Source organism: Silene latifolia, chromosome Y (genome assembly GCF_048544455.1).
Source record: "Silene latifolia isolate original U9 population chromosome Y, ASM4854445v1, whole genome shotgun sequence".
In the NCBI taxonomy this organism is placed as follows: Eukaryota; Viridiplantae; Streptophyta; class Magnoliopsida; order Caryophyllales; family Caryophyllaceae; genus Silene; species Silene latifolia.
Genome location: NC_133538.1, coordinates 82,724,727 through 82,744,132, shown reverse-complemented (window position 1 = coordinate 82,744,132; position 19,406 = coordinate 82,724,727). Strand labels below are relative to the sequence as shown.

General features: G+C 43.0%; 1 protein-coding gene across 1 annotated transcript; it reads left to right on the top strand.

Annotated features, from left to right (window-relative positions):
• Positions 1-17,323: 17,323 nt before the first annotated feature.
• LOC141628418 (uncharacterized) lies at positions 17,324-17,827 on the top strand. Its single transcript, XM_074441565.1, has one exon. It carries the CDS (start codon positions 17,324-17,326, stop codon positions 17,825-17,827), a length of 504 nt encoding a protein of 167 aa, XP_074297666.1.
• The last annotated feature ends 1,579 nt before the right edge of the window (positions 17,828-19,406 follow it).

The following is a 19,406-nucleotide window of genomic DNA, read 5'->3' as shown; positions in this document are numbered from 1 at the left end:
GCATTGTTCATTTCATTTTATATATATACGAAATTCAAAAAAAAAAGTGAAAAATTTCTAAAATTTCCATAAAATGCACGTTTATTTTAGCATATAGGTCGAGTCGGAATGGTAGTATTTCAAGGATGATATTGCATTTGCACCTGTTTTGCCTAAGCCTTGCTTGATTAACATGTTATTAGTAGAATCGTATAAATGCATACCTACGAGTTTTCGTTAATTATTTGCTGGACTTGAGACTTGACTTTGAAAATTGGCAAGCTACATCATATTTCTGAGATTTAGAGCCTATAACTGGTGACATCTATGACCAGTTTATTTAGGAATGTGAGTAGTACTCCTTATGAGGCATGTCACATAAATGTGCATAAATATGAACTTAATCTGCTTAATACCTGTACGCATTCGGTCTGTGGTTAGTTGACACATGTGGTAGCGGTTTCCCCTATCTCGTTTCACCCATAAGCTCCACACTGCCAAAAATATCCTTTTTGTCCCATTACTACATCCTACATTTAGCCTGCCCTTGTCAAGCTAGTAGTCTGTGTTCTTGGGATTGATACTTAGTTTTTGGTAGCATATGCTCATGTTTGAGATATTGTTGGAAAGATGAAAAGGAGGAAAGAAAGAAATAGAAAAGAAAAAAAAAGATGAAAAAATGATTCGAAAAGAAAAAAAAAAAAAGGAGTTCTGTACTGTTCATGCGGTCGATCGACTGCCTCTTTTGGTCGATCGACTGAGGTTCGAGAAAAAGAATCGATTCGCATAATTCAAAATCCTTATCTTTTGGCGATTTTTGCTCCCATGTATTATTCATATTTTATGGGGAGTTAGTTGATTACTTTTATACCTGGAGATTGTAAGATTTGTGCTTGCTATAGCACCGTTCCATTTGTTTTTGAGCAAGAAGTTGGATGTTGCTATATGGTTCCGTTTCGGTACTAGCTTGATCACCTGTACCTCCACTTTTCCATAAATGTTTTGCCTCTTCTTACCCATACCTCACATATCCACATATATACCTCGGCATATGTCATGGTCTCTTGTTGGTTGGAATGCGTATGTACGGTTGTAGAGATTGCTTTCATATTAGACTGCAGGCATGTTCTAATAGGTCGTAGTTAGGTGAGAGTCTTTACAAAACCAATTCTTTCTATCTTTACATTATTCACCTGTGCTTGTTTGAGTGATATGAGCGACCCGTGAGAGTCCAATTTGATGAGACTCTCTGATTGACGGTTCGATGAGTTTTAACGACTCCATAACTCGTTTGCATAATTCGCATTGCTAATTGATTGTTGGTTAGTGCATTAAATTGGTTTAGGCTTTACATGTTGTAATTCGCACTGAGATTAAACTCGTTCCATTAGGTCATTAGATCGAGTCTAGTTCTTGCTTGGGGACAAGCAAGGGTTTGGTTTGGGGAAGTTTGATGCGTGTCTTTTATATGATGTTTTACACCTCATTTTACACGCATTTCAGAGCTCATTCATGTAGTTTATGCTACATTTCTCCCTATTTCCGTCTACTTCCGTATTTTTGTACATTATTGCAGAAATGTGAAGAATCCAGCGGAAATCGAGCTAAATCCATCCCCGAGTATCTTGCATTGCATTTGACATGAAGTATTCGCTTAAGGAACGAGCTTGGTGCGCGTTTCAAGGCCCAAAAGACAAATCCACGAGATTATAGAAGTCAAGTAGCAGCTCAAGCAGTCGATCGACCACTACCATCAGTCGATCGACCAACCATCGGTTCCGAAGCTCTTGTTCATTGCTATTCATCGATCGATAAGAGTCTAATAATGATCGATCGACCAGTCCTAACAGTCGATCGACCAAACTGCTATTCCAGACGAGAATTAAAAAGACCGTGAATCTTGAAGCCCAAAGTGATGTTAGGTTTAGGAAATAAAGTTACGTTAGTTGCTATATAACGTAACCTAGAAACATCAGTTTTGACATCAAATTTTTACATTAAGTTTTACATACGGTTCTTAGAAATAATTAGGGTTTGGAATATTGTTTAGCATTGGAATTTTCGCTCTTGTTCTTAATAATTCTTCTGCTATTCTCGGTATTCTTCTGCCCTATTTCAATTCACTTCTATTTCGTTGTTAGTATAGAATTGCTAGTTAGATTCCCGAAACCATTTTATCATTGCATGTTAATTGTTTGTCTTACCGCTTTAATTATGAATTCAGTACTTTTATGCCCTAGTTTTATTGTTGTTATCACCTTCAGCATGAGTAGCTAAATCAATTATGCTAGGATGTAGGCGATTTATAGCGTAGGCGGCGTAGTATTGTTTTGGACTGAATTCGCGTGTCAGTCGATCGACCGCCATACCTGGTCGATCGACTGACCACGTGAGGTTACCTTTCGTTTTAATTAATTTTATTGTTGTATTTAACGAATCGAATGCATGCGACCAGTTAGATGCTTAATTTATAACTGACCCATTAGATCAAAAGATAGGGACAGTTGTTAGACCACCAATTAAAATGACTAAACTGTGCTGAGATCGAAAGATAGGTATAGTTTAGACCGTTAGTTACTTTTCAGGACGAGAGTCAGTATTGGTGATATTAGGGACTTAAAGCGAGATCGAAAGATGTTATCTGTTAAGAGTAGACCGAGAGGACCTCTTGTTTTCCCGCCTCACATGTGTTTGATTCAGACCAACTTAATATGCTGCCGCCGAAGCTGTAATGAACCGACCATCCTAGTACCCCTTATTTATCTGTTTAATCCGTCTTTTTAGTTTATTGTCTTTATTTATTCTTAGCTATAGACCAATTCAACTCAACCCGTACACTCGTTACCTTAGACTAGAATTAGACAGCTAGAAATTACGTCTGCCTCCTTGTGGTTTGACCCTGTTACCACTAGCCTAGGTTAGTCATAATAGGAAATTATAAATATTATTTTTGGTACTCACAACGACGGGTATCATCTTTATAGGACCAAGCGAAAACGTCCTTAAACTCGTGTAGAAGGTCTATAAAGTTAGCCCTTTCAGTTGGGTTTAAGGTCGTCCCTATCCTAAGTTCTTGGGGTTCTAGTTCGGTTCCTACATTGATGGGTTTGGTGTTTTCTATAACTGGTGCCCCTTCCCCCTCTTGTAGTATCTCTTTAACCATATAGGGTGGTAATTCGACTGATTCTGGGTCAGGATCATCCTCATTATCATCGTAAATAGAATTGCATTCAGAATAACACAAAGAGTAAGTAAAATCTCATTTATTCATGTTAAATTTTAAAAAAGAGTTGAAACAAAGAAGACATCTGTTCAGTAGTCAGTGGCGGTAAAGGGACAGCTTCTGGGACATTTCCCAAGCTACTGTTACTACTTGATGCTATGCTAGGAGAAACATAGGTATGGGGAGTGACGACAGAAGGAGACTCTCTAGCGACTTCTCTAGACTCAGACTCTGATTCCGACTCCGACTCCAACTCCGACTCTAACTCGTATTCGTTGTCTTCAGGTTCTCCTTTGAACATCTCTCCTTCTCCAGTGGTGTCTTTAAAGAGCTTTCCTTGGTTGTTAGTCCACTTGATCGATTTTCTCTATCCTTTCTGCTGATTCGAACTGGTTTCAGTGATTAATGTTGTGGGGATGAAATGGTCATCCTAAAGTATTATGGTAATGATCTCATCCTGTGCCGCTCTAACAAATATGTCTTCTCTAAACAGAAGACTAACAACCTGTTCGTCTAAACAAGATGTTTGACGAGTTTTGACGGTAGGAACCGTTTCTGAAGGAATGAAGTAGCAATCGTGGAAGACCTCAATTCCAGCTAGTGTATTCCTTTATAGTGCCAAGGTTTGGGAAACCCGTGAAGGTACTCTTGATTCTCTTCACTAACGAAGTACCCGTTTAAGGTAGGGAGATAAGGTCGCTTCTGGATTCCTTTGTTCTTACGGTTTTGATACTGAGTGAGCATCTCCAAAACTTCTTCTTTCATGGGTTTGTATCCCAATCCTAATGGTATGCTCTGAGAGTTTCCTTCTTTGTAAGGTGCGAAGGTATTTTTCTTGGCAGGATTTAGTGGAATTCCTAAGAAATATCCCTGAGACTTGAGTATGTGGTTGACCACTAAATTGGAGTATGGATCGAAGTATAGAAGTGCCAGTTCGCTCTGTAAAAGTTTTATGCTCTAAAAGCCCCCAAGCTCGTACACTGGATCTGTGACTACTTGGTTGATTGAAATTTTCTCTATCACAGCCTTGATGGGTGACGAAGTGATCGTCACTACTTTGCCATCTAGAGGAATCTTAATCTTCTGGTGCAAGGTGGATGTTACCGCTTTGGAAGCGTGAATCCAAGGCCTTTCCAGAAGTATATTGAATGATGCTTAGATATCCACTATTTGAAAATTAACCTTTCGCCCAATTGGCCCTGTGGCTATAGTGAGGTTGATTAGTCCTACTACCTTAAGTTGCGTTCCATCGTATGCTCGAACACCTTGGTTGGTAGGAGTCCAATCTGTTTCTTTCATGCCCAATTTGTATGCTGTCTTTAGTGGTATGACGTTGACTGCAGAGCCATCATCTACCAGAGTCATTGGCACGTTCTTCTTTAAGCATATGACAGTAATATATAAAGCTAGGTTATGACTGGCGCCGAAGGGAGGCAAATCTTCATCTGAAAAAGTAACTGGGTTACTTAGTTTAACTGAATCTTGGAAGACCACTTTGACTATGTCGTCAGGCGTAGAGTTGTGTGGCACGTTCAATTTAGCAAGGCTTGCAGTAAAGCTTGACGATGAGGAAATGAACTCCGACAAGTTGTCAGACTGAAAGATCAGCCTTTGTCCTCTACAGTTGTTTTAGCAAGTGATCAGTAGATGTATCATCGCCATCATTAGGGGTGACGACATTGGCGTTAGTAACTGGACCATTCGCTATAGGACCGTTCTGAGAAATGTTTTGATATGGATGCCCTGAACGAGTAAGGTGGTCTATATCTTAATCTTCGCTAGTTTTGACTATATCCTCACTAGCCTTGACTAGGTAGTGTTTGGTGAGGTATTCATCTTTATCGTCGTCGGCCCATATTCCTTTGACGATAGTACGCTCTCTCAATCTGATGATCTTGGCTTCTAGATTGATTATTTGGTCGACTAGGTTGTCAACTACGACGATTACCTCTTGCATTGTAGACTCTTGAGATAGACTTAGTGGCACGCTCTCCTTAGGCGTGGTGTTTGGATGGCGTAGGGATGCTACTACATCTTCCAGCTCTGAAACTTGCCTACTTACACTCTTTGCCCATGCAATAAAATCAGTAATGGTAGAAGAAATGGTAGAATAACTCCCCTCATCTTCTAATGCACGAATCTCATCTTCGACTGAGGAAATTAGGTGTGAACAATCCAAGGTGGATTCTTCATCTGTAATCATCAGAACTCTAAGAGAATTATGAGTATTGTTAGGCTTACCTCCAGGAGGTATGGTTAAATGACCATTTTCGATCATTTCCTGAAGGACATGCTTTAGTTTGAAACATTTCTCTGTATCGGGTCCCTTGCCTCTATGATATTCGCAGTATGCATTCTCATCCCAGAATTTGGACTTCTTTTCTGGGTCAGGTGTGGGTCCTATGGGTTGGAGCTTACCCTGTTTCATAAACCTTTTCAGAGCATTGGAGTATGTATCGCCAATGTTTGTGAACTTCCTTTGTGTGTTATTATTTTTTGATGATTCGACAAGGTTAACCTCATCAGTCTTGCTTGTACAGCCATAAGAACGACTCGTTGAACCTTGGTATCCAGGACCCACCGTTTTGGACAAGAGTCATTTACGGATGTCATCTTCAATTCTCGTCCCTAGCATAGTCAGATCTTTGAAGGTTTTTATATTTTGGTACCTCAAGTGGTTTGCGTAAATAGGTCTCAGGTTATCTATGAACTTTTCCACAAGAGTAGCTGTTTTGGTAAGATTTTACCGACTAAAGATTTGTGAGTCAATGCGGCTATTCCAGTTAAAATACGATATTAAAGACTTAAGCAGATCAGTAATAATAACATAGCGAGAACGAAAGTAAACAACTAGTACGAGAGAAAAGCAAACGAAAAAGAGAGAGAGAGACAAACGACACAAGCAAAATGATGACGCGAGAAACCCAAAATGTGGGAAAAACCGCGGGGGGAATGCTATCCCACCAATGATCCACTAGTAGTAATAGTATTCGAGGGTGAACCTAGCTGGAATGATCAGGAGGTGCAGCGGTGATCTCCAAATGACTAAGTACAAATGACACAAACGATGTATAAAATTCTAAATATGTTAATGATATTGATTGTCGCAGGTGATGATTGATATTTTTCCGTGTGGAGTCAATTGATGAATAAATGCCTTGAATCTGGTGTTTGTTGCCCTTTTATAGCCTCTCTTGAGTTGTTGCACATGTTTCCTACAAATGCTGAACCATATTCTCCACTCCCTGCGAAATAGGAAGTGGTTGCTGACTTTGTCACAGCTCCTGTTGGTAACCGCAATGTTCCTGCTGACCATTTCAACGTTCCTGTTAGCTGTTTGTTATTTAGTTCAACCGTGGCTTTCGTATTACTTGAATGTCCAGGTTCATCCCCCCTTGTTCTTCCTTGTGTCTAGCAGCCTACTGCCTTGTCATTGGTCCGTGTGCCTTACCCAATTGCGAGTTGCCACGTCATGATGAGAATGAGAGGGTATTTTTACCCATACAATTACCCCCAAGCAACTACCAGGTTATGTTCTTACTCGATGGATCCTGGGAGTTGCTTCCCTTCTGGATGCTGCATGTAGTGGTGATGTCATAGCGTGACATCAGCGCACTTGCATTCTTATCCACTAAGACTGACCATTAGAGGTATAATCAGTCACTTCCTCTAAATAACTCCACACCTCCCCCACGTCTCCTTTGGTGCAAAGGATCTTGCGTCACTACAGGTTGGCGATTTGCCAGCTTGTGCCTCATGCATGGCGCGTTCTGGTTCCGCTCTGCATCCTCACTGAGGATCACGCTCTGGGGAATTGTCTGGGTGACCTCGCCCTGCTCTATGCTTTCAGGCCCTTTGTTGTCGGGCTTATCACCTTGAGGTCATGCGATCGCAGCAGCCCTGGCTTGATCCTTCCTCCCAAAGTGAGGGATGAAGGCTGGAATTCGAAATTCATTTTTGTTAAGATTGACTCTCTTACCCCTACCCCCGAGTACTTATTTGATAAATGGGGGGCCTCTAAAGGTAATTCTAGTTTCTGGGCGTCTGTTGTTATTCTTTTCCCTTAATGTTCTTACTGGTGTACTGCTGCAGGTTTGAAGCAGCCAGTTCCCTCAAGAGATCATAGCATGGTTAGCCGTTTATGTGCTCTCCCTATTGCAACTCGTTCTTTCCCTGGTTTACTTTCTTCACCTGTTGGTGCATCTGCCTCCGTGCCTCTTGACATTAGTGAAGGAGAGCAAGAGGAGGAAGAAGAGAGAGAGAAGAAGAGAAGGAAGAAGAGGAAGAGGAAGAGGAAGAGGAAGAGGAAGAGGAAGAGGAGGAAGAGGAAGTTGGTACCTTCACCAGTCAGCAAGAACCCCCAGCTGCCAAATTCCAGATGTCGGCTGGTAAGGCTTTGTTTTTTATGGGTTTTCGTTCTTGTTATATGATAATTTGTGTTTACGTTCTAACTGTGTTCCTGTACTAGGGAATACTCCTGTTTCCTCTCTCTCCCTGCTGGATAGAAAGAGGAAGCAAGTTGCTTCTGCCTCCTTCGGTCCTTCTCCCAGGAAGAGGCCATCGCTCCCTGCTGAAAAGGAGCCGGTTAACACGCCTGACCCTGTTGAGGTTGCTCCTCTGGCCTCATATGGAACAACTCCTGCTCCCTGCTGCGGTCCATTCTCTGGGAAATACCCCTCGTCCTGCAGTACTAGATGAAGCTTCTGGACGCGCCCTGAAGGTACCTTTTAATTTACTTTATGTTTCACTGGTCTATTTTGTTCGTGCTGCTGACTGTTCCTCTTGCAGGTTTTGCAGGATGGCCTGTTCCTGCGCAGGGAGGTTGCCAGATTAATGGGGGAGGTGAACAACCTCAACGTCAACCTGGGGAAGGTGGAGGCAGATCTAGCACTGGCTAGGAGGGAGAAGGTGACGACCCAAAAGAAGCTGGCTGAGGAGAAGGCGGCTCCCCAGAAGCAGCTGGATGCTGAAAGGAGGGCGGTAGAGAGGCATATGGAAGAGGCTCACAAGGAGGTGGAGCTACTGAAGCACCTTCTCTTGGACTCTACATTAGTTTCCGCCTAGGAAACAAAGATGAAATGCATCAAGGAGTTTGAGGCGGGTGAGCACTCCAATTGGGACCTTGTTGAGGTGGAACGGTTGTTCAATGCTGCATATCCAGTCAAGCCGGACTTCAGCCTCATCAACGACTTGCTAGGTGGTGATGATGGAGAGACCAGTGCTAGGACTGAACAACCAGTTGTCGCGTCAGGTTAGGAGGTCAGGCATGAGGCCCTCTTTGCCCAGGGAGGGGAAGGCCCATCTAGAAAAGAGGCTATTGTGGAGCCCAACATCCCGGTAGATGTTCCTGTAGGTGCCGCCCCGGATTCTGCTGCTGCTGCCTAGTTTAGGCATTTAAATTTTAATTTTTTTATCTTGATGTTTTGTTGGGCACCCTGTGTGGTGGTCCATTGTAATACAACTCTTGGTGCCTGGTAGTTTTGGGCACGTTTTAGTACTTTTGTTTTTGCCTCGTATGAGGGGGAAAAATACTACGCTTTTCAAGTTCCATCTGCTGAGGGGTGTTTATGAAATTTCGTTTTGTTCCTTCTATTGTTTTGCTAGCAATTCTTTTGTTCTTTCTGTTTTTGTGCCGGCTTTGTACTCTTTGAGATGTTTATGGTGGTTCTGGGAGCTTTCTGTCCATCAGGATGCTCGAATCACTCTGTTTCGACCACGCGCACATTGGATACTTCTTACAGGAGGAACACTTCGCTAGTTCCTGTTCATCTGTTAGCCTACTAGGACATTGCCTTAGTATTCAACTTACCATATCCACATTCAATCCAAAAACAATGGTAAACCTAAAAATGGAAGCAATTTCATAAATCCAAAATAGTTTAGGGAGCACAAAGTGTGTTCTCCCAGAGTTTTACAACAACTTAAAAGAAATAGAGTTTCATTTTGGCCTTTTGAAATACTAAGTACGTTGCTTCCACTTTTTGCTCCTTGTGACACCTGTGAGACTGACACCAAGGTAAAATCCGAAAAAGGGTTTTGACTCAAAGGATTTGAAAGATACGTTCTAAGTTGTCATTTCCTTAGTAGTACCTACTGAATTCAGGAGACTTAGCACGTGCGAACTGAATGAAAGACCTTGCCTAGTGACTTAGTTGTTCCTGCTGTCAAAAGAGATGTTACTGTTAGACCAATGCAGGTTGTACAGTCAGGCGGTACGAAACAAAATGATTTGTTCTTTGCGTATGTACCTCATGAGAGAGTGAGTTGTGGCTCCAACAAGTGGGTTCTAGGGTTGTTCCCCTTCATGCGATAGCTACTTAATCAAAGATACTTTTAGCAAGTTATTCATGTTCTAAGGTTTCTGGAGTACTAAATTCTAGGATTCAAGGGTCCTGGGATGTACCTGTTGAAGGTGGAACTTCTGGGTCCTACACCTAGAACCTAAGACATAATACTTTTTAAGGTGAATGATGTTCCAGGATCTAGGGATAGCTTCCCCATCCATGGTCTCCAACTTGTATCCCCATTACCCACGATGCTTTCTATACGGTAGGGACCTTCCCAGTTATAGGCGAATTTACTTGCACTCTGATTCTTGGTGTTTAGGAATACCTTCCTGAGTACCAGGTCCCCTACCTGCAGCGTTATCAGTCTTACGTTTTTGTTGTAACCTCTGGCTTAGTAGTCTTCCGTTCTGTTGGATATGAGTTGTGACCCGTTGTCACATATGATTTCTGAAGGGATGCCATATCTACTGACTATGTTCCTCTTAATGAAAGATATCACGTGCTTCTCTAGGATCTGAGGGAAAGCTTCTGCCTCTATCCATTTAGAGAAGTAGTCCATCATTGCCAGTATGTACGTCCTGTTTCCAGAAGCACGGGGTAATGCTCCCATAATGTCCATTCCCCATATCATAAAAGGCCCTGGCGAGATGATCGGATGCATATGTTCTGCTGGCTGGTGGCTGACAGGAGCGTGCCTTTGGCATTCTTCGCATTTCTTGACGTAATCTATGGTGTCTTTCCTCATGGTAGGCCAGAAGTAACCCTGCCTTAGTGTCTTGTTGGACAGGCTCTTACCCCTTGTGTGATTTCCATAATCACCACTGTGGATATCACACATCACTGCTTGCGCCTCCTGTATGCTCAAGCACCTCAGATAGGGTCCTGCCAAGGACTTCCTAAATAGGATACCATCAATGAGTACGAATCTGGAGGATTTCATTTTGAATCTCCTAGCGTCTTTTTGGTCAGGTGGTAATACCTCATCACATAGCCAACTAATGTAAGGCTTGCGCCAATCATCAGTTTCTTCCTGGGGTGTGGCAGTACAAAGTATCCCTGCTTCGTATGTCCACTGGTCGGTTGCAGCCTTACTGGATTCTGTTGTTCATTCTGGCATATGGCAGGTTTCATGACATGTATAAATGGTATAGAACCCACTGCCCCTAGGGTGAAGGCTGCTCCCAGGGTGGCGAGAGCATCTGTTTCAACATTCTGGTCCCTTGGTATCTGTTGGATGTGGAAGGAGGCAAAGTGGAGTCTGAGCTCCTTCGCCACTTCCAGGTAGGCTACCATTTTAGGATACCTGGCCGTGTACACGTTATTCACGTGGTTGACAATCAGTTGGGAGTCACTATACATCTTGATGTGGTTGATTTGCATTTCTAAGGCTAATTGGAGTCCTAATATTAGGGCCTCGTATCCAGCCTTGTTATTCGTTGCTTTGAACTCGCACCGTACTGCCTGTATTGCTTAGTGAATTCAATTGTGGCATCATCCCAGGTGGCAATCTTCTTGTGTTCCAAAGAGTAGAACCATTGCTTAGGAATTGTGTCGAGAGATGAAGGAAAGATCCTTAGGAACATCTCGTGTTTGATGCCTTTGATAGACATGTAGTCTTTGAAAGCACAAATGTGGTTCAAAGGGTTTTCATACCCCTTGAACTTTGGGATATCAGTCATGTTAAATATGGTTGGAAATTGAGCATTTACGGCCTCATACTTACGATTGTTCTCCCTATAGATGTCATCTCCCTTAAGGTACATTAGTTGTTCCTCCAAGTATTGGAGTCGCTTTTCAGCTTCAGTAAGACCTAGTGGGGGGTTGGGTTCTGGCTGCCCAACAAAGGGTGGAATTTCATCATGCACGCTCGCATTAGGAATATCATTCTCTGCAGGAGCAAGCCTAGTTTCTACAGCAACTATTCGGCCTTCAATAGCGTTGAGGCCAGCATAAGCTTGGTCTTGGCTTGTTTGGAGACGAACGAGCGCGGCTAGAATTAGATCATTACCATTTGGGGTTGTCCATTAACACTTACGTGACTAGTTCCAGGCATCTTGGAAACTGGATAAGAGATCGACGACGAATCAAAACACGATCGACCATTTTAGCACACTTACTCATAAGAGACTCAACTTGTGAAGTGGGAGTGTGCCACTTATGTTAAGTGAGGTTTGAAAATGACAAAGTTTTGAAATTTTTGTCCTAAGCAACTGTAGTGTAGTTGTAGGAGTGTTGACTCGAAGTGAGGATTTGAAATGGTTTTTGAGGACCGAATTTTGACTGGGCATTTGGACAGAGTTTTGACTTATTTTGCGCTATTTTAGGCCATTTCGAAATGTTTAAATTTTGAAAAAGGATTTTTATTTTACAAAATTTCGTCATGGTTTTGTTTACAAAATGGTGACCACATATAAGCATTCATACAAGCATTATAACGGTATCCTGAGTGCATTCATAAGTGTTTTAGCTTAAAAGGTGGGTTGCCATACCAAGCAATCAAACCCTGGTCTGTGGAGAGGTCCGTGCCAAACAAGAGTAAGGTCGGTTGCTAGTCCATTTCCTCGAGTAGTGAAAGCCCTTGATACAAACATGAGTATGTACCACGGCATGGTTGACGTCAATCGCTATCCATCCTTAGGACCAGATAAGAATTTGGACCGTCCAGACAGGACGATTGGTCGAATGGGTTGGGTTGGGCCTAGGAAGGCCGAATAAAACGACCTAAGAAGGTCGAGTAATAAAAACCGACAACTGTCTCGTACAAACTATTCCCTAACCTTGTTCAAGTTTCACCCTTGGCGACACGTAAGTATATTCTCCCCAGCGGAGTTACCAAACTGTGGACACAGAGGGCCCACGGGGGCGCTTGGGAACAAGCGTTTGTATTTGTGGAGTCGCCACCCATTTTTATGAGAAATTGGAACCGTTCGAATACCTCGTGCCATGTCAAGACACAAAGTAGTGACATGAACACTAAGAACTCGTTATCCTTAGCATTCTATGTCTAGAATAACTCTCGTGGATGCCAATGAACACGGATGTTCACAGAGATCTGGAGTAAGGGGTTGGGTACGTATTAGGAAGTCTTTTTACTGAACACCTAATCCTGCCCGCCTCGATAGCGGCCTCTACTAATGATTAGGGAAATTATTGATAGTTGATATGTCGTCGATTATATGCATGCAATACAACATCCAACGTTTTAGTCCTAGCATGTGAGATTAGACTATGTCGGTGAACACGTAATTTAGCAATTAATTATGTCGAAGTTGGAATTTAGATTAATTTAGATGTGAAAATCAAGTAAATAAATCATACAAAAAATAAATAATAGTAAATAAATAGCGATAATTAAAATTACAATAAATTACAATGGATTAAGCGATTTAGGTCAAAAATATATTTAAGACGGACGATTTGAGGAAAGTAAAGGAAAATAAATAAGGTTAGAAAATATAGACAGATTAGGAGTGATATTATGACTAATAGTTGATTAATTATGTAACTAAAGGATTTAGGTCAAAGCAAGAACGGAAGTTCAGAGGAAGAATTCATCCCGGAACAGGCGCAACATTGCTGCGTCCCTTGGAAGAGGCGCAACTTTCACTGCGTCTGTTCTTGAGGTGAGCTCTGGCTGCGAAGTCAAAACTGCGAGTTGTTAATATTCGTTGGTATCTTTAAAGGTTGATTATCGATATTTGATACAATTGAAAGTGATTTAGCATGTTAATTATATATGGGACCGTCGTAAAAGAGATAAACACAAATTAAAACGGATTAAGACTAATTAAAACGAGTTAAGAATGAGTTAGAACTAACTAGGTTTAATTATGGAGACAGAAACGATTTGAAAGACGTGATAAACTGGAGATAAACATGTACAAAAGTCGAATTCCAGAGACTTGATATGAACAAATCGAATCTCCAAAACCCGGGTTTGATTTAATGACGAAAACCCGCAAATATCGATTATTAGGGATTTAAGTCGGAAATAAAGCATGATAAATATTAAGAACGTATTAAAATTTATTATGAATTAATGAAAATAAGAAATTAAGAAATTAAAACAAAAGGAACGAAATCAACAGATAACCGAGGAAGAAGAAGAAGAGCAGGAACTGCAGCAGCCTCTGTAAGAGGCGCAGCAGTTGCTGCGTTTCTTCTCGACGCATGGTTACTGCTGATCCGTAAAAGGAGTTTAATAAAAGGATTTTATGAGTCGGTTTTAAACATACTCTTGACGTAAATCTTACATTAATTGGTACAAAAATAAAATACAATAAAAAAAAGATGGGATTTACACCCTCAGACTTACATGTTTGATGAAATCTTTGTAATTTACCCATACACGCCACCTAACTTACACACTCCTACCATAAATCAAATTTCTCAAAACCCATAAATACATTACCTCCCTAACGTCCCATCACCATCATCACTCTCTAAATACTTTTCCTTCTCAAAAATCTCAAACACTCAACCTCTGCATCAACAATTATCATCATCATCATCATCATATCTCCAAAACCCGCAACCCATGTCAACTCACCCTCAACTCGGTCCTCCACCAAGACCGGGTCTACGAAACCCACATGCAACAAACCCGATCACCCCAAAATCTCTTCCTCACCACAACCAAACCCAAACCCTATGAATCGCGATCATAACCAAGGTGAAGCTAGTGTCGAGGGAAAGCGCATGAAACTTAACAAAGTTAAAAAGAAGATTTTGGTTGAGGAGGATTCGGTTGAGGAGGTGGAAGTTGTGGTTAGCCGTGATGGTCATCAAAGGACTCTATTTCGGGAGTATATGTCGCATGCTACGACCGTGGGGCTTGATAAGGTTCATCTTACAAAATAAGAGAGAACACGGGTGAATCGTGTTTTCAGGTATGGTATCCATGGAGGATGATCCTATCCCACGGTTTGGTATGAAAACATTGAAGCTTTCCGGTTCTTTTCTGACTTCTTAAAATTTCCAGAATGGACCATGCTTTGTCAATTTTCTGGACCGGCCCAATCGAGGTAATTCAATTTTATGCTTCCGTTTCTATCAAAGATGGTGTCTTGCATGCGGTTGTGAATGGGTCCGAAGTCACAATCTCATTTGATGATTTTTGCACTCTGTTTTCCGTCCCTAATGATGGGATGGAAATCAACCTGAGTGCAGAATGAGGATATGTGACCGAGGAGGAGATGGTTGTTATTAAGCGGTCATTTGATGATGGTGCTACGGGGACAAGCAACATGTTGGCAGGCTCTTTCTCGCCCAAATTGAAATTCCTTCTTAATTTTCAATGGAACACGAGTGTTCCAAGGCGAGGAGGTCGTGACAAGCTCTCCAGTTATGCGATGGTTTTGGTGTTCAAGTGGTTCGAAGGGGCAAAGGTTAGCCTTCTTTTACTTGTTTTTCATCGTATTATTCAAACAAGTATTTTCCTCACCGAGGAGAAATTTTATACGACGTTGGATTTACCTTATGGTATGTGGATATCTCGGTTGTTGGAGGCTAAGAAAGTTGTAAGCCCGGGAAGCTATGGTGTGACGATTAAGGATGAGATGTGTGATACATATCTTAAATTGATGAAAGTGGCCGCGGTTGGGACCGATTTAATTTTTCTGTTAAAAGGTAATGTTGTGGAGAAGTCGTCGGATGTGGTGGTGGCTGTGGAACAAAAATTAGACTTGTTTATGGCGAGTATTTATGAGAAAATGGATGCTCAAACTAAATTGTTGGATGCATTGGTGGCGAGTATGGCAAAGGAGAAGACCGTGGCTCCAGTCTCTAGTGGAGTAAGCAATGACGAGGTGCTAGCCTACATGTGTGGGTTAGAAGGGCGTTTTAAGATAGTGGCTAGGGATGCGGCTAGGGCGGTGCATGAGGCCATTCGTCAATCTCACTCTTTGGCGAATTTAGTGAGTCAAGGTGGTTCTTTATGGCAAGACGGTAAGGCCATGCGTGAGGATATGGGTCTCATATTTGAGGCAACTATGGCTTTGTCGTTGAAGGTGCTTAACGTTGATACTTGCTTAACGGCTCAGGCGGCCAATGTGCGTTCTTGCTTTGATCGTCTTTGTTTGGGTTATTTTTACACAAAAACCCGCTTGATGACGTGGCAGCTAGCAATTGGATCAAAACAAAAGCAACGGATTGACGACGTGGCAAACAAATATCTTAATCAAACCTCACACAAAGCTACAGTCAAATACGAGTTAAACAAAGCCCGTGAGACTCTGTCCAATAACAGATCCCACGAAAATAGGGAAGTTGAGAGAAACAGGGAGTAGGCGCTGAGGAAGAGCGGGTCAAAGGGAACTGCTATAAATACGAAGCTGAGGCAAAGCAGCAAGGCATTCAATAAATCATTCACTCACACTTCATGTCTGAACACCAGAAAATATCATTCATCATCGCGCAAGAGCATTAGTCATTATTTCCCTCAAAATTGTATCATTGCATTGTTCCTCCTCAGTACTCCAGATGTCATAGTGCATACATTTGGCGGTATACCCCCCCCCCCCCCCGCGGTTTTTCCCACATTCGGCTTTTCTGCGTCACCAATTTCTTGTGTCTTTTACTTTTTTTTGCATTCTTTATTTTGTTCTGTCAGTTTGCAAGTACGATCTCATTACCTTAAAATTGACCAACAATAAACCGCTTTGACCCACCTAAGAAAAAGTAACTATTAGGTAATTTTTTACCAAAACAGATTGGCGCCCATCGTGGGGCATGGTGGTCATATTATAAAGTCAACCTTCCCAGCAGTACGTTCAGCATGTCAAGATCCAATCAGAGTACCTCCAGCGCTCCGAGTTCCACCTCCAGCATCTCAGGTTCTACCACCCAACCTATGGCATGGACCATGCCAGCCGTAACGGGAACGGTAGAGCCAACGGCTATCATCAGCAGGGCGGTTACCACCAGCCAGCCGGATAAGGTTACCCCAGTACCAGCTAAACCCCGGTATTCACCCAGAACCACGGATGTGGGGGAAGAGCGTGCAAGTAAGGTGTCAGGGATGCTTGCCTAAATGAAGTCTAGCAGGGAAAGAAGCCCAGTCAGATCAGCAAGAATGCCGGTGGTTTCTTAGCACACTGGATCAGCACCGCCCGAGGCATGGCATGAGCTACTCCAAGGCATGAACACTTTGCACCGTGTTGTGGAGAGCCTACAGAAGGACAAGGAGATCCTACAAAAGGACAAACGAGCCTTGAAAGACAGGATGGATGCGGTATCCCAGAAGGGAATACCCCCATAGACGTTAGAGAATACACCGGATCGGGAAACGCTCAAGGGGAGCCAGGGAAAACTCTTCTCACAAGACTTGGTAACGAGGCTAGATCTGGGAGTGGTATCCCCACCGGGGGTACCGCAACAGCCAATGATGATGCCTCCTCCGGGAGTACTATCACCACCAGGGGTAATGCCACCACCAAGGACGATGTCACCAACAGGAACAACATTAGGGGCAATTACCCCAGTGGTATTGGGAGCCTTAACACCCAGTTTTCACTCACCATTCAGCAGTACACCGCCCGTATTGGGGAACACCCAAGGCGAATTATTTACAGAAAACGCTCCCACAGGAACAAGCATGTACGCACAGCAGGCTCTGGGCACACAGTCCATGCCTATTATGAACGCAACTCCTCTGCCCTGTGGCTAGGTCGTTCCACCATATGCCATAGGAGGAACGCCAGTAACCGGCAGTCCCTTTGGCTTCTATTCGCCAGTCCACAACATATTTGTGGGAACAAGTACCTCAGTGGAGCAGGAGCTGCAGGAGCTCAGGGCTATGATCGGTAAAGTACCAGGAATGCCTCGTCCCATGGAAATGGCAGCACCAGAAAGCTACACCAATTCACCCTTTGTGGACAGCATAACACTCGTCAGCGTACCGAAAGGATTCACTCCGCCAACTATGACTCTATATGATGGGACAGCTGATCCACTCGACCATGTGAACCAGTACAAGAAGAAAATGATGGTTGTAATAGCAACCGGTTCCCTCAAGGAGGCGTGCATGTGCAAGGGCTTCAGATTAACCCTGTTTGGGGTAGCGCTACAATGGTTCGGGAGCCTGCCCAACAAGTCTATATCCACCTTCGCAGATCTGGTTAATGCCTTTAACCAACAATTCGCCAGCAGTCGCAAGCTAGAAAAACAAACAAGTGACCTATACAGGGTAGTCCAGAGGTTTGAGGAATCCACTCTGGACTACCTGAACAGGTTTAACATAGAAAAGGTCTCCATCCCAAAATACGACGTACCCACAGCGGTAGAAGCATTTAGGCGTGGACTTCACCATGATTCAGATATGTACAAGGAACTCAACTAGTACCCGTGTACCACCTTTGAGGAGGTACAACTGAAGGCAATGGCTGTCATGCGCCTAGAGGAGGATGAATCCATGAGGGATGTCTACGACACAGAACGAACCAACAGAGAAATCACCACAGAAAAGAAAAGTGAAAGATCTAAACCGTACAACAAGAACACCGTGAACAAAGTTTCAGGCGACACCGATTGGACGGAAAATCCTAACATGCCCCCCAAATTAAGTGAGTTCGGGTTCCCCACAGGAATCGCCGTAGTACTGAAGGCATTAAAAGAGCTCGGACAGAGAGTTAGGTGGCCAAAGAAGTCGGTACCCAGGGAGAACGACAGAAGGGACGCAAGGAAGAAATGTGAATACCACCACGACATCAGACACAACACAGAGGATTGCGTAGTCCTACGTAAGGAGATAAAGCACCTTCACAGAACAGGCTGCCTTGATCATTTACTACCGAAAGGAGCCAAGTCCAAAAAGGTAAAGACAACAGAGCAGATACTCCCCTCGCCACCTCCGTTGTACTCCAAGGTTGTGAATGTTATCATAGGTGGATATGAGGTATGTGGGCTGACTTATTCAGCAGCAAAACGCCATGCAACAGAGACTAAGGGAGACAAACCAGAATCCTCTTGCCGCGTCAGCAGGAACGACTTGTCAGCACTTACGTTCGATGAAACAGACATCCAAGATGAGGGGGAACAACATCACAATGCATTGATTATCACCCTCCCAATTAGAAATTGCCTGGTAAGGAAGATCCTAGTCGACACTGGGAGTTTCGTCAACCTCATAATGCTGGGAACCCTAAAAAACATGGGGTTTAGCGAGAAAGACCTGTTCAGGAAGGCGGTACCCCTGGTTGGGTTTAGTAAAAAAACAAAACACTCTTTATGAGAGATCCTAATTCCTACATTCGCTGGAGGAATTAAAAAATAGGTAAAATACTTGGTCCACTTACAATGTTATCCTTGGCAGACCATGGATCCATGAAATGAAAGCGGTGCCATTCACGTACCACCAAAGCTTGAAATTCCCAACACCTTGGGGAGTACATGAAATACGTGGAGACCAAGAAGAGGCTAGAGACTGCTACAAGGATGCCCTCAAACCTACAACAAGCCCACCAGCATAGAAATTATAGAGACTGTGCGTCCAGAGGGAGTACATTGAGCCACCACAGGCAGAACTTGATGGAGTATATCTGGATGCGCAGCACCCTGAGCAAACTGTGCTAATTGGAGCAGACTGTACATGTAGTTTCCGTCAGCAGCTACTTGATTTTTTGTGTACTAACATGGATTGCTTTCCTTGGTCGCACGATTATATGGTACGTATTGAGCCAAGTGTTATAACGCACCGGTTGAATGTCGACACCAGTTATCAGCCAGTACAACAGAAAAGGAGGAATTTTGCTCCAGAAAGAAACAAGGTAATCAATCAAGAGGTAGACAATTTGCTAGCAGCAGGAAAGTTCAGGGAGGTCAAGTACCCAGAATGGCTTTCTAACGTTGTGGTAGTACCCAAGAAGAACAACAAGTAGAGGGTATGCGTAGACTTGATGGACCTGAACAAAGCATGCCCA